The following is a 15520-nucleotide window of genomic DNA, read 5'->3' as shown; positions in this document are numbered from 1 at the left end:
CTTCCACCCACCCCTCATGCCCATTATCTCATGCGGCCTTTCCACTTTCACGATGAGAAACTCCGAATGGGGGAATGGGGATAAGGGTTAGAAAGTAAGGTGAGGACCCTCTCTTCCCAGTTTATTTTTTTTGGGGGGGGGTGGATTTTAAATCCATATAATCATCTCATCAAAAGATGTAGCAGCCATTCTTCATCACCTGTTCTTTAGGTGTATGTGTATGTTTGCAGCATAAAAGAGGAAGAAAGTGACCTTTGCTTATAGACATCTTTTTCCTTTACATTTATCATAGTGTCACCTCTGGTTGTAGCACTTACGTTTGTCATTTCTGCCAACTTAGCGTGTTTCACACCACCCTCTTTTCCCCTACCCACTCCTTCCCTTTGACATTTTGAAACTTGGACAGGGACTGTGGAGTCAAGGAAAACTTGGAGGCAGCTGATAATTTTCATTTATAAAAAAGAAAAAAGTTTTATTACGAAACTAGTTTGTATAAAACAGGGTTATACACGTTTCTTGTAAGTTTGTAATAAAACAGTAAGAAAAAAAAGGCAGTGATAGAAATTTCCCAAAAGGCAACCTATCAAAACCAACTGGCTGCCACACTTGACGTTTGGACAGTAGCTGCATAAACTTTGTTCTTCTTGAACAGTATTTAATAACATCATTAATACATTAACAAAGTTTCTATAAAGTAAGACACATTGGTGCTGAAGTACATCTGGTGGCCTTTTGATCTCACCTATGAGGAGAGTTCTTTACAAAACCACATAGGAGAAATGGCAGTTGTAACGTGAACTACACATCTAAAATATGCAGAGGTAATAGCATTACATGTTAAAGTATCAAGATATACACATTTTAAACCATTTGTACAAAACTCTATAAATTTTTTCTCTTTCTCTCTTATGTACAAAAATATCTTAATATATCCCCAAACTGGTTAGGATAGATACAAATAGATTTTTCTTATAATAAAAAAATTCACAAAAGATTGGAAGCATTCTATGATGAAAATGGTAGAAAAGATGATGTGAGGAAATGGGGATGTAGGGAGCCCCCCTCCCCCCGCCCCCGCCGAGGATCGGAGTTTCAAAGGACTGAGTAGAGCATAATTTCACTGCAGACAGATGTCCACAGCTTATAGGGATAGGATGGGGGATGCTTCGAAGAGAGACACCAACCCATTTCTATAGGGCTAAGAACTGCGCTTTCACAGAGGGCAGGGAGGTGAAGGCATCCTAGCGAGTGCTTTCGGTGGTTCTGCCTGTTACTGGTGGGTGGGAGTTTCTATAGGGCTCTGCTGCTCCCTTCTGCCGGGAGCCCAGTGCCTTTGCACACAAGCTGCATTCTGCGCGTTGACTCAGGTCCTAGTCACCCTTCAGAGCTCCGGCGACAATTGGAGTGCAAAGATACAGTTCTGAGCGCATCCCTGTTTTGCCAGAGCCTTGCTTCTCAGGCAGGCAATGCTTAGTTGGTCTTGGGGTCGGTTGCCTGATGTTATTTTATTGTTTTTCCTTCTTTTCTTCTTTTTCTTTTTTTCTCCCTTCTGACATCACTGACAAGAAAGCATGAAAGATGCAGGTTGTGCGGTCCCCCTGTAACTTAAGAAGAAGGGGAGAGGTTAGTGTGAACTTGGTGGTGGAGGGGGGGGAGTGGAGGTCTGGGAGAGGATCTGTCAGGTAGAGCACCTCTTCTGACAGGTCGGAGCATCTCCCCACCTCACCCCACCCTGAGGTCTTGGAGAACTGGGCAGAGCCCGCTCAGAGGCCAACACTGAAACTAACACACCAGAATCTGAAGTCGACAAAGTTTAACAGATTCTTTAATTGGGCCCGAGAGTCTCCGTGGAGACACCCCCTCCTACAGACACTAAGACGGAGGGAAAAAGGTGTAGGAAAGGAAATCTGTCCCGTCCGCTCCCAAATGCCACCTACCTGCTTCCAAAGTCCGTTGGCACCAGGGCCTGGCCAGGCCGAGCCCCTCAGAACCAGTTGGTGAAGTCGAGCAGCTCCTGCTCCTCGGGGCTCAGGGGGTCGTAGGAGCCCTCGTCGGACGAGTAGGAGGAGACCGGCGAGCCGGCCATGGAGTTCAAGTCGTTGGAGTAGTTGGGGGAGATGGTGGGCGACAGGACGCCCGCCTGGAAGGCGGCGCTCACCGCGTCGTGTTCGTCCAGCAGCTGCTGCAGCGCGCGTATGTACTCGACCGCCGAGCGCAGCGTCTCCACCTTGCTCATCTTCTTGTTGGCCGCGCCGTTGGGGACGTGCTCCCGCAGGGTGGCGAAGCCCAGGTTGACCAGCTTGACGCGGTTGCGCTCGCGCTCGTTGCGGCGCGCCACGGCGGCCGGCTGCTGCTGCGGCAGGCTGTAGCCGAAGCCGCTGAAGTTGAGGCGCCGTTTGCAGCGCATCAGTTCGGGCGAGGACGAGCGCTGTCGCTTCACTTGCTTGGACGCTGACTTGTGACCGCCCCCTGAGGGCTGGCCGTCCGCCGCCGGGCTCAGCTGCGGCGCCTGCTGCGGCTGCGGCTGCGGCTGCGGCTGCTGCTGCGCGCTCTGCGCCGCCGCCGCCGCCGCCGTGGCGAAGAAGCAGGCTGCGGGCGGCAGGAAGGGCTGCGGCTGGGGCTGCGGCTGCGGCTGGGGCTGCGGCTGCGGCTGGGGCTGCGGCTGCGGCTGCGGCTGCGGGCCGGCGCCGCCGCTCTCCATCTTGGCAGAGCTCTCCATGCGCAGCGGCCGCCGAGGAGTCGCGCAAGGGGAGAAGCGAGGCCGCGAGGTGCGGGCGCGCGGGGGCACGCGGGCAGGACTCGGGTGCGCGAACCGAGAGGGGAAGAAGGGGAGAGCTGAACAGTGAGGCCGGAGGGAAGTTAGAAAAACACAAAATCCCCGGAGACTTCTTAGGGTGGGAGCAGAAGAAGGTGCAAACGCTTTTCCTCCTCCCTCCACTCCTCCTCCTCCCTCCCCTCCTCCCTTCGCGGGTTGGCTTCAGGAGCCTCGCGTGGCGCTCGCGTGTGAGGCTGCCGCTAGCGCCTTCTTGTTTAAAAAAAAAAAAGGAAGAAGCAGCAGCAGCAGCAGCAGCAGCAGCAAAAGTCAGTGGCGAGCACGCCCTGCTGAGTCTCCCGCTCCTCGCCCCCTAGGGCTGCGCTCTCTTGCGCCGGCTTTCGGTCTCTCCAGCCGTGGCTCGGGCTGTTTTTATTATTTTGTTAACTCCCTTCCTTTCTCTTTTCCTTCTTTAACTCGCCCTCCCTGGCCGCTCCCCTGTCGGTGCGCCTTCCACGTTCCCTGGCCAGAAGTGAGAGAGTGCTGGGCGGCTGGAGTGCGGCCGCCTTTTCAATGGGACACCCAGCCCCAAGCGCAGCCCTGGCCCCGCCTCGCCCCCCACTCCCCGCTGCCGCAGCGGGCGGCTGCGGCCCCCGCTCCCTCCTCCTCGCACCTCCTCCTCCCACCCACTCCCTAAACTCTCCCTCCTCCTCCCCCCTCCCCCCGCCCATTCCTTGCGCCCGCTCCTTGCAAACTCTCCATTCAGCCGGGTTTGTTGTTGCAGTGCGTGCGCCTGGCGCGTGCCGGACTCCAGGCTGAATAAACAGGCGGCGCGCTCAGGGCGGGCTGCAGCCGGGGGTGGCTCTAGAAAGGGGGGGCCGGCGTCGCGGGAGTGGCCAGTGGCCCTGGGAGTTGGGGGTGTCTGGGGTAAAGGGTTTGGGGTGAAGGGCCTCGGGATTCTCCTGAGAACGTGGAGCAAAGCCCAGAGAAGTGTTTGAGCCAAAAAAGTGCCAAAGGGCGGTGTGCGGGTTGGGGACAGTGGGGCTCTATTTTTCCTGCTTTCTTCTCCTATTTACTGTCATTCTCTTGGGGGTCTTCACTGTTTGAGGGTGCTGAAGCAGATGTGCGATTGGAATAGTAAGATGGGGAGAGGAGAACTCCATGGGAATTACTGGACTAATAATTAAATTATTACTGGACTTGTAAATAAAAGTACTGTGGAGACTGGGTCTCGCTAGCTCTGTGGCCCTTGATAAGCGGCATCCTCTCCGAGCCTCAGTTTCCTCATCTGCAGCAATAGAAGTTTGAATGAGATGGTCTCTAATGTCCCATCCAGGTGTGGAAACTAGGATTTGCTCCCCTTGGCTGAGCAAATGTAGGGAGGTGATGTCACTGAGGGGTGATTGTGATCAGCGCTTTAGGTAGCTGGAGGGCAGTGATACCCCCCAGGATGACCTCAGTTGCCTCTAGCGTCGCCCCCCCCTCCCCAAGGATTATTTCCGGACCAGCTGAGGGATGCCTAAGAGGGGAGCCCTCTGGGCTATTCCTAGGGTGAATCCGAGAAAAGAGATGGGGGTGGTGGAGGTTGAGGGGCCGGAGGAGCTTTTCTGGTTGGTCGGCGCCGCCGCAGGCACCTCGGCGGCCTTGGCGCAGCTTCCATCCCGCCCCAGGCGTGTGCCCGGCGGGCCGGTGGCAGGCGACTGGGAGCGGAGCCCGGCGGGGCCGCGTGCTGGCGCCGCGAGGGAGGGGGAGGCGCTTGCAGCGGTCGCTTGGCCGCTTGGACAGCGCCCACCCAGGCGCCCTTCCTGGGCCTCGGCCCTGGCGCTTTCAGGCCGCAGCCAGGTCCAGCTTTGAGACGCCTTGGGACGCGGCTGAGCGGAGAATGAGGACCAAGCCACCGGGCCCATCTCTGTGCATCTCTGGTGGAGGCGGGGGAAGGAGGCTGGGGCGCGTCTACATGGAAGGATAAAGAGGCTAATCATTCGGTTGACTTGTTCAGTAGAGATAGTTTTGATCAGAGGCCTGCAAGCAGGGATGATTGTGGGGAATTATCCAAATAATTGCTTCCCGTTGGACTTCCCTTTGTGGAGAAGGGTCTTTCTAAAGGATCTGTGGGGGTGATCCAAGGAGCCACCTTTAGTTTGTGTGACTGGCTGCGGGTGTTGCCAGAACAATAGCGCTGGTGATGGGCTGCAAGGACCCATGGCACGGGGGATGAAGCTCCTCTCTTCTCCGGCTCACTTTTCTCTTTGAAAATCAGCAAGTTAGGGAAGCAGCAGAGGAACCCCGCGTGCAGAGAGCAGTTCTGTAAACTTCCTACCGCACAGTCCCGTCTCCGCCCTCCCTCCCTCACCCGGAACCTCAGGACTGCAGGGCTCCGGGCTCTGGGGGCTCGGTGGGATTTACACCTCTGTCCTCTCCCCCCACCCCAACCTACGCCAGAAAAGGTGTTGGGAGGACTCCAAGATCACTTGTCTTCCCTTCCGGTGAGGACAGGAGGTTGTGGGGCCTCGAACAGAGCCACACCACCCCTTTCCTCCCCAGGAAGCCTCAGACCGTCTGGCCAAGCCTTGGTTAGGAAGGCCCTTCTCCCCACCTATGTGCCCCAGCGGAGGGGTGTGGTGCAGGCCTCTAGGAGGCACCTAGGAAAAACCTCCTGGACCCGACCCACTCCTCGTGAGCAAAATGTGGGGAGTAGCTAACACTGAGGCATCTGAATGCTTTTTCTTTCGCAGGCTGATTCAAGCTCCTTTCCTTCCAGTTCAGTCTCTGTCATCCCACGTTTGATGAAGGTCCACAGCCTTGGCTCTGGCGTGATTTTGCGTTGCAACTTGGAACAAGCCCTTCTTCCTCTACCGCCCTCAGTTTCTCCATCTGTGCATGCGGCATACACACCCCGGCTCATTTTGAGATGTATCTAGGACTGTGGAGAATCTGCCAATAGCCAGCAGGCTCAGTTTCCATTTCAGTGCGGACTTCTCACAGGCATAGAGATCCTAATTATCAGGGACTTCAAGGCCAGAGCCTACTCCGCCCCCCCCCCCCCCACACACCATCAAATGGGCTTCCAAATGGAAGCTGCAACTCGTGAAGCCCTGCATTGTAGTGGCCCTATGCCCAGGAGAAAAGACAACAGGCCTGGGATCCTTCCTCCCGCCCCAGAACATTTGTCCCTATTCTCCCCACTCCAGCCCAGAGCCAAATCTCATCGTCACCCTCCCCACTCCTGCATCCTCAGCCTGCTTCCATACCGGTTTTGCAAAATCTCCTGGAACTCAGGTGTTCCCTGAGTTCTTCTGGATTAACGGGAAGAATGTTCCTCCTCGCCCTACCCCTCCCTAACCCAGCAGTGTCCTCTCCATCTTCTCCAACCAGAAGGCAGAGTGGCTCAGCATAGTTTTGTTAGGGGCCTGGCCTCTGCTCTGGGGACTGTGCACTGCCAAAGGGAGCTTTCCACTGAAATTGCCTTTCTGGTGGTGTCACCAGTTTTGAACAAAAGACTGGGGCTTAAGAGCCCCTGAGAATCCTGCCTCTGACCCAGAGACCTAGATTATGACCCACTCCTGCATGCACACACATACTCGCATACACACTCTTGAGAGAACCACCATGTACTCTTGTGATGGGGTGGTGGCAGGACACTGACCTCCTTTGGTGGGTATTTTCCAGAATGTAGACATCCCAGAAAAATGGGAAGATTTCTCTTTTTCTCCCAAACCATAGAAGCCCTTACCTTCTGTGGCATCTCAGGCCACTCTTCTATGTTAGGGAATCCTGGAAGTGGACCAAACCTTAGATGAAACCTTGCCTGCCTTCAGCACTGGTATCTACATGGGGAGACACTTTCCTAGTATTGCAGGGGGACCTGCTGCCTGATGCCCCAAGTCTGCCACTTTAATTTCCACTCACAGTTGAAGGCCAGGATAGTGCTACCTTTGCTCACACACCATCCTCAAGCTCCAGAATTGTGCACCTTCTCTCTGTGGAAAGGAGAGATGCTGCATCTTTTTAAAAAGGCTCCATCTGTGCTTTTTCTTTATGGGAGAGGGGAGTGAACATTAAAAGTGAAACTAGATTTTTCCATTGAAAAGATAATTTAATAAAATTGTATTTGTAACTGCATCCCAAACAAAGAGCAAATAAAGTATAGAGAAGAACAGAGGCCTTTGGTTCTTTATGTGGAGATAAGATTTTAAGTGCAGCCCTCAATTTGGGTGAGCGCTAAGCCCCAGAAGCCACAGACGCTTCAAGAAAAGTGAGTATATGGGGTGCCATAGCAGATACTCGCTTTCCAGTAGCTTATAACACAGGGCCTCCGTCCTGGGGTGGAAGTTGCTCTAAGCTTGTACTTGACACCCAGGAAAGAGGAAAAGTTTCTTACTGCTTAATCTATTTTCTCCAAGCTCACCCTTCCCAAGGTAACCTCAGAAACCTGCTGCCCAGGCTGAGTTGGGCCTCATGGGCCTGGGATGGCCTGGAAAAGGGGAGGGGGGTAGTGGGAGGCAGGCCAAATACCATAAACCACGGATTTGGCTTAGCTTCTTGGTCACAGCGTCCAGGCCTGCACCTGCATTAAGGAATCCAGGCTTCAAACAAATCTATTTGCTTATTCAATATGCCTTTAAAAGGAAAAAAAAAAGCTGGAAAAACAACAACAACAAAAAGCACAAACTATTATTTTATTGTGGCTTTTTTGGTTAGGGAGGGGAGATTCGGGTGGGGTGAGGGAGTAATTTGCAGCCACTCTCACAAGTCCTTTTGAAGTTCTCCAAATAAGGAGAAGTAACGCTGCTAAATCTTTATTTTTTCTAAAGCCCCATTTATATTATGATTAAATACCTTCCTGGGATAAGCATAAAGAAAGTCGTTAATCTATATAGCTCTCCAAAGAATCAATACATTCTGAACTTTTGTAGGATTTGTTACACTCTATTTTGTTACAGTAGGCCAGCTCCTCTCTCGGTCTAGGCACATGGCTCTCTTTCCCTCCCCACTCCCCACCTCCTCCAAGAATGAAAATAAAGTAAAGGTCTTTCAGGGTAAACAAAACCAGCTGATTCTTCACAGAGACCCCATGAATAGCTGGGAAAGAAAAAAAAAAACTTACAATAAATGGTGCATTTTTTTCTCTGCTGGGTATAGTATTCAAGGATCAGGACAGTATTCAAACAGAGGTCCATTTTTTGCTCAGCAAGAGAGTTTAGAAAAGAAGCGTGGGGTCCATTGAGAGCTTTCCCCCCTTCACAATCACAGGGTTCTATGAAACCTATATTCCATGCCTTGTCGGAGTGTTTCTGGGGACCAATTATTGCTTTGTTGCACAGCTTCTTTGCTGAATCTTTGAGCAGCAAGAAAAAGCGCTCTCGAGTCTACCCTTATTTTGACCATTTCAGTCATTACTCAGTGTAATAATTAATATGACAACTGGACGCTTGAGTTTGTATAGAAACACCTCAGCTATAGGAGCGAGCGTGCAGTGGGTGGTAACGAGCCGCACATCAGCCAGAGAAGCCACACACACAAAAAAAGGAATGAATGGCCAGAGAGAAAGAGAAGGAATAAAGATAAAATAGTTGGCACAACGCAGAGGAACATAAAACAGACTCGAACTAACGGAGAGCGGGAGGGGCGTGAGGGACAATTAGAAGGGGAGGAGGGGAAAACACCCTACAGAGGTTAACTTATTTTGAAACTGTTTTCTGAATAGAACCCTGGACGGGAGTGGCTGGCTTTCAGCGGCGCGTGTCTCAACGCTTTTGGGGGGGGGGGGCAAAGGAGGGATCCCCCAAGCTTTAGGTTCCCTCCAGGGCAGGCACCCAGCAGACCACCAGCCCACCTTCCAGCTCCTCATTTGGCCAACATTTTTGCCCTTTTGCAAAAATCCTGTTCCCTGCGTTCAACTTCGGTCTTTGGAATTGGCAATAGAGAGAAGATCAGGCGCCAAGTGTAGACGAAGGAGATGAGTGGGATGGATTCTGGGGAGAGGGCCTTTCTGCTACACCCCGACGCAAGGCCGCCTCAGGAACAGCGCCCTGCGGGGCTCCCAGCAGGGAGAGTCGGGCCCTGGGAGCTCCGGGCCAAGATGCGCCCGCGTCCCAGCCCCGCGCACTGCCCGCCTCTGCAGGTCCCCGCAAGTGCGCCCCGGGGTTGCGACCCTGCTACGTGAAGGCATAATAAATAATTAGAGGGTTTAAGCGCGTTAGCCACAGCTCATGCTAATGAGCCAGATAAGGGCTCAAGGCTAACTCGAAGTGACAGTTTGCATATAGGAGGGAAGAAAAAAAGCCCTGCTATTTTTCCCCAACTTGATTGCTCCTTCTCAAATTCAGACTCCCTTAACCACCTTCCCCCTTTTTCTCCTCCTACTTCCCTACCTCCCATTGCACACAAACACACACTCCACCTTTTTATGACCCTTCTGTGGGGTTTCACCCAGCACAGTGTCACAAAATCCCTGGGTGCCCCCATTTGACGTGCGGAGCAAGTTCGCTCTCAGCGCGCGGCCTGGCCGCTCTCAGCCCCGAGAAGAAAAGGTTCATGAGCCTTTCCTGACACAGTGGGGAATGCACCCAAGCTCCCATGCTCCGGGAAAGACTTTAAAGCTCAGGGTTAGGGGCCTCGGAGAGCTCTGGGGGGGCCCCCCCGAGCGCCCTTGGGTGCTCTCTGCACTCAACAAGGTGTGGGGAACTCCTGCCCAGAGCGAAGGATGCAGGCGCCTGGGGTCCTGGAGTTCCTGAAGCGCTCCTGCCACCTCCCTAAAGCAAAGGCAGTTTGCCGAAGTGGCTGAGGTCAGTCGTGTGTCCCCATTGTGTGGCCACGTGTCCTGTGTCCATCATCATCTCCCTAAGTCCGAGCTCAGCCCGACTCCTTGCGGCGCTGCCCGGGAGTGCTGTGGCCTATAAATCAGGCCGGCGGCTGTGAGCCGCCTCCACCTCAGTGAAGACCTGGACCACTGCCCCAACCACTGCCTGGAGGGCCCAGGGGAGAGTCTGCTTATGGGAGGTGAGGAAGGAGGCCCCCACTGAGCCCGCTGTCTACCTGGGAAACTGCCAGCTCCCAGGTGGGTTGATTAACTCTTTCTTCCCCACCACTCTTCCCTAGGCCTGGTATGTAGAGGGTCTTTTGGGGGAAGAGGAGGTGGAGGGTGAGGAAGAGGGTGATTTCTGATACATTGATATTTCTTGACGGGGGACCTTAAAGAAACAGCAACAAAACCAAAATTAAATGAGTTGATATTTGTAATGTGGTGAAAACAGTGTCTGGCACACAAACACCGTCTGCGCATTTGTTAGATAAGTGCAAGGATACTGAATAGAAACAGGAGGTATGTGCTAGTCATGCAAGACGTTAGAAAATGCCACTTTGATCCAAAGATGATCAAGGATGGTAACGCTCATTGATCCATCAAACAACGACAGAACATAGTTAGAGATAAATAAGACAATCATTGCCTTCAATAAGCTTGTAGTTTAACAGGCAGAAAAGGAGGCGTGTAAGAAAAGAAGGTCTGTTAAAACCACAGTAGGACAACAATGGAGAGTCCTCTGTCGAAAACCCCTTTAGCCTGGACTCTCAACCTCCCTCATCCAACAGGTTACCCTCAAGTAAACACACAATCTAGTTAAGAAGGGTGGATTTGTTGTATAAACACATCTTAAAGTCATCCAGCTCCTCCTCCCCAACCAAATAGTCATCCGAGGCTTCTTCCAAGTCATAAGCAGACCCCAGTGAACTAAACACACAGACACCTATAGTGTTAGGTGCAGAGAAAAAGCAAGTGACTTGAAGTCAAGACACAGATTCCAGGTTCTGGAACCTTCTAGCTCTGTGTCCTCTGGCAAATTACTCATCCTCTTCCTAGACTGTTTTTCATCTACAAAATGAGGGACTGTAAGATACCTCCCCTCCAGCTCTGACTGTATAGACAATACAGGCATCACCATGGGACCCTCTAGTGGCAATGGTGCCCCTCTTTGAGCAGACAAACATCCTTTCCAGTTTTTTTTTTTTTTTTTTTTATGGGAAGAACCTTTAGGGAGCAAGTGACCTCATCCACAAACTCATGATGTAGACCAGCACCTGCTGGTACCAGGATTATGGCTCCAGGGGAAAGAGAAAAAAGTGGGCCATTGGCTCACCAGGATTCAGGTGTAAAGGGAAGAAACACCTCACTCTCACCAACAGCTTTGCTGGGGAAACAGGATTGTCCTTTACAGGCCTGAGCAGGTTTTGGTCAGGGATTCCGGGACCAGGAAAGCTAACAATCTTCCTTTGTGGGTTGTGGGAGTCGCTCGCCACCTGCCGGGTATTTCTAAAACTGCAGGGAGGACTGCATGAAAATCTTGCAATTAGATTCCTTCCTTAGGGGTCCGTTCTATAATTTGACCCTGTATGGTGATTCAGTTCAACCATACAGGTCTCCACAATATCCACATTAGGGATAAATGAGGTGCCTGTTAATTCTCAGATTACTTCGTTCCAGTCAAGTGACAATCTGGGGTCAATCCGCCTTTTTGATAAGCTATAAACTTTTTGTATTCTGAAGATGGAGTACTAGTACTCTAGAGGTTTTCGAGGTGATAAGATACAGCATCCATTGTTCAGAGCTGTAAATAACGTACCTCTTCTGATAAAGAAGTTACACTAGCCCCACAGATACACTCTCTTGGCAAAAAGGCATGCACTAGTGACTTCTGCAGGGGGTGGAGAGGATTGGTAAGTTATTACAGAGATAGTCTTTGATATTGGCCATATCTGTGTTGCTTCCTTGACTTCTGAGATTCCAGCAACCTTAACCTCCACTCCCCTTTGGCCACTCCTTTTCGGGCCATGTCTTGGGCTTTGTCTACAACCAGAACAGCTCCACCTGGGAAATCTTCGCTTTCCATTCTCCACTCTGATTCCTTCTCATTCTCATTTCTGGACATCTCTCCAACCTCCTTTCCCAAGTTCTTTTTCTTTCTAATCTGATCTCTCCTCAAGTCAGCCTGGAAAGCTGTGACTGGTTAATTCCTAGCCCTATAACATAAAATGCTTATCTTCCATCCTAAAAAATAGTCAACCCATTCCTTGATCTTATGACCACCTTCACCTCTCAGTCAAATTTCTTAGAACAATACTCTACACCACAGTTCCATTTATTTAACTCCAACTGACCTTCTAAGGTTTGTCCCCGCCCCTACCCCCCAGAGTTCCTCACTTGGAAGGTTAGTTTTACAGTCAACTTGACTGGACCATGGGTTACTCAGTTATTTGGTTAAACATCATACTGGGTGTGTATCTGAGGGCAAATTAACATCTGAGTTGGTAGACTGAGTAGATTGCCCTCCCCACTGTGGGTGGGCATCTTCCAATCCACTGGAAGCCAGAAAACACCAAAAAGCATGAGTAAGGGAGACTTCTGTCTCTTTTTCTTTCTCTTTCTCTCCCTAAGCCTTTGGATTCAGACTAGAACTATACCATTTTTTTCTCCTGGGTGTCCAGCTTCCTGACTGCAGCTTTTGGGGGACTTTTCAGCCTTCATAACCATGTGACCCAATTCCTTATACTCTCTCTCTCTCTTTCATTATCTATTATCTATCTGTACAAATATAGATAGATACATGGGATGCCTGGGTGGCTCAGTGGTTGAGCATCTACCTTTGGCTCAGGGCATGATCCCGGGATCCTGGGATCGAGTCCTGCATTGGGCTGCATGCAGGGAGCCCGCTTCTCCCTCTGCCTGTGTCTCTGCCTCTCTCTCTCTATGTCTCTCGTGAATAAATAAATAAAATCTTTAAAAAATAGATATAGATATCTCTTATTGGTTCTGTTTCTCTGAAGAATACACACTAACACATTCAACAATACTCCATTTTGCTAAATGTAATAGCTACTGAAAGTCCTGCACATGGCCCTGTTGATTGCTGACCTCTTTTTGATGTTCTCTCTTCCTTTGGCCACCATGATTCTTATCCCTTGGTAATTTTTTTCTCAGTACTAGTTTTTAGTGTTCCATTCCCAGAATAAAGTCTCCCAATGGCACATGTTGTCTGTAAGTTTTAGCTTTCATGTCTTTTGCTGATGACTCTCAAATTCTTATTTTTACCCTGGACCTCTCTCTGGGTCTCAAACTGAGTGACCAGCATCGCCACTGGGGTGCTCCACTGGTATATCCAGTGTCACATGTGTAAAACCGGACTCATTGTTCTGACTCCAATCTTTACCTCCTTTTTGTTCTGTAATTCAGGGCTTGGCACCATTCACCCATGAACTGAAAAAAAAAATTGTGGGAGTTGTACTACACTGTCACTGTACTCTCACGCTGTCTCCACAGTTGCTGAGTCTTAACTGTACATAACTTATTTCATTGTCTGTTCATATAATTTATATAGTTATATCTACCAATTTATATAAAATCACATATTTATATAATTAAATATATATTTATAAATAAATAAATATCATTTCCCTCCTGTCTATTTTCTCCTCCCTTTTTGTGCTAGTGTGCCTCTTGATGGATTTACACAATGAGAAATCCAAGACTTTGTATTTTATCAGTCATTCATTGAATTGTGTGCATTTTGAGATATAATTCTTTTATGATTTTAAAAATGATTTTTTATGGTTGCATCTATTATATAAATGAACTATAATTTAATTATTCCCCTACTGCTGAAGTTTTAATTTCTCCCCAAACCTTTTTGCCCTGAACAGTTTTGTGTATGTTTTTCTACATTTATGATTAAACTGATATGAATTGAGTACTTAGTATGGATCAGGCATGATGCTTAGTCTTAGAATTTAGAAAGACTAAGATTTGGTCTCTGAGCTAAGAGCTCTTAATCTAAAGGGAAGGGACAGAAGAGTGACAATAAGACAAGAGAGTTTATGAGTTTAATTATAAAGGAAGTTTCAAGATGCTCTCTGGGTTCATTTGGGGCAGTGAGTCAGAGGCAGCTTTTTGGAAGCGGTACTTGGGTTAACCAATTGAGTATTAATACTTAGTCCTGAGTCTCACTACTGAGGCAGCCTCCCTTGGCTTTGACTTTGGAGCTTTCTTTCTTTTCCTTCTTTTTCTAAGATCTTATTTATTTATTCATGAGAGACAAAGAGAGGCAGATACACAGGCAGAGGGAGAAGCAGGCTCCCTTCAGGGAGCCCGATGTGGGACTCGATCCCAGGACCCTGGGATGATGACCCAAGCCAAAGGCAGATGCTCAACCCCTGAGTCACTCAGGTGCCTGACTTTGGATTTTTCTTCAGACTGAATCTCACCCTGATCTGCTTAGATTTGGTGTTGCTACCCCATTGACCAATAGCTGAGCCCATTCTGCCCTAAAACATTTTCAGTCACTCTGTGACATTGTTTTCCTGCCCTCTGAGGAATCTGGTTTCAACCCAGTCCTGCTTGTATTTTGCAGCCATAGTTATAGTTCAATGGGATGTGGTAAATGTGTAGCAAAGGACTGACTCTACTCCTGATTTGTGGTATATGCTGATTTCCATGGTGCAAATATTCCCACTATGGCAGATTTCAGGCTACCAATGTGAACGTGTTGCTGAGGAGAGATGTGCAGTAGCATATTATTATGCAGTATTTATACCACACACATGTAACAGGCATAAAGAACCTGGAGAGCATGAACAATGACTCAGTAAAATAATTATGAAGGGATCCCTGGGTGGCGCAGCGGTTTGGCGCCTGCCTTTGGCCCCGGGCGCGATCCTGGAGACCCGGGATCGAATCCCACGTCGGGCTCCCGGTGCCTGGAGCCTGCTTCTCCCTCTGCCTGCGTCTCTGTCTTCTCTCTCTCTCTCTGTGACTATCATAAATAAATTAAAAAAAATTTTTTTTAAAAATAATTATGAAATGATGAATATTCATTATCTTGTTTTTAATATACTTATTTAATTTTAAGTTTCCATGATTTAGTTTTTAATCATGGATGTGTTTAGTAACAGGCTCACAAAACCTCTGGAAAATCAGCTGTCACAAGTCTGTGTGAGCTGGCTTAATACACTATTGGTCGTAAACACAAGAACTGGTCCTGCCCACCTCTTCTTTTTTTTTTGTATAATTTTTGTTGGAGTTCGATTTGCCAACATATAGCATAACACCCAGTGCTCACCTCGTCAAGTGCCCCCCTCAGTGCCCGTCACCCAGTCACCCCATCCCCCCGCCCACCTCCCCTTCCACTACCCCTTGTTTGTTTCCCAGAGTTAGGAGTCTCTCATGTTCTGTCACCCTCTCTGATTTTTCCCACTCATTTTCTCTCCTTTCCCATATAATCCCTTTCACTATTTTTTATATTCCCTGTATGAGTGAAACCATATAATGTTCGTCCTTCTCTGATTGACTTACTTCACTCAGCATAATACCCTCCAGTTCCTCTCAATAGATGCAGAGAAAGCATTTGACAAAGTACAGCATCCATTCCTGATCAAAATTCTTCAGAGTGTAAGGATAGAGGGAACATTCCTCAGCATCTTAGGAGCCATCTGTGAAAAGCCCACAGCAAATATCATTCTCAATGGGGATGCACTGGGAGCCTTTCCCCTAAGATCAGGAACACAACAGGGATGTCCACTCTCACCACTGCTATTCAACATAGTATTAGAAGTCCTAGCCTCAGCAATAAAACAACAAAAAAGAAATAAAAGGCATCCAAATTGGCAAAGAAGTAGTCACACTCTCCCTCTTCGCAGATGACATGATACTTTATGTAGAAAACCCAAAAGACTCCACCCCAAGATTGCTAGAACTCATACAGCAATTTGACTATGTAG

The 15520-nt window shown here is 49.4% G+C and overlaps 1 protein-coding gene and 1 long non-coding RNA gene across 3 annotated transcripts; one reads left to right on the top strand and one right to left on the bottom strand.

Annotated features, from left to right (window-relative positions):
- Nucleotides 1–442: 442 nt before the first annotated feature.
- ASCL1 (achaete-scute family bHLH transcription factor 1) lies at nucleotides 443–3351 on the bottom strand. 2 transcript variants are annotated; one of them, XM_038558863.1, is made up of 2 exons: nucleotides 1938–3351; nucleotides 443–1604 (listed from the first exon to the last, which is right to left on the bottom strand). In XM_038558863.1, exon 1 carries the CDS (start codon nucleotides 2717–2719, stop codon nucleotides 1985–1987), a length of 735 nt encoding a protein of 244 aa, XP_038414791.1. In that variant the 5' UTR covers nucleotides 2720–3351; the 3' UTR covers nucleotides 443–1604; nucleotides 1938–1984. The 2 variants fall into 2 exon arrangements, with proteins under 2 accessions (XP_038414791.1, XP_038414792.1); XM_038558864.1 differs by having other exon boundaries at nucleotides 443–1598.
- Nucleotides 3352–3784: 433 nt separating this feature from the next.
- On the top strand, nucleotides 3785–6911 carry LOC119869373. Its single transcript, XR_005370718.1, has 2 exons — nucleotides 3785–4303; nucleotides 5488–6911. It is a non-coding gene; the product is annotated as an uncharacterized LOC119869373 (long non-coding RNA).
- Nucleotides 6912–15520: the final 8609 nt, after the last annotated feature.

This window comes from Canis lupus, chromosome 15 (assembly GCF_011100685.1).
Source record: "Canis lupus familiaris isolate Mischka breed German Shepherd chromosome 15, alternate assembly UU_Cfam_GSD_1.0, whole genome shotgun sequence".
In the NCBI taxonomy this organism is placed as follows: Eukaryota; Metazoa; Chordata; class Mammalia; order Carnivora; family Canidae; genus Canis; species Canis lupus.
The sequence above is the reverse complement of the archived record's forward strand: the minus strand, read 5'-3'. Positions and strand labels throughout refer to the sequence as shown.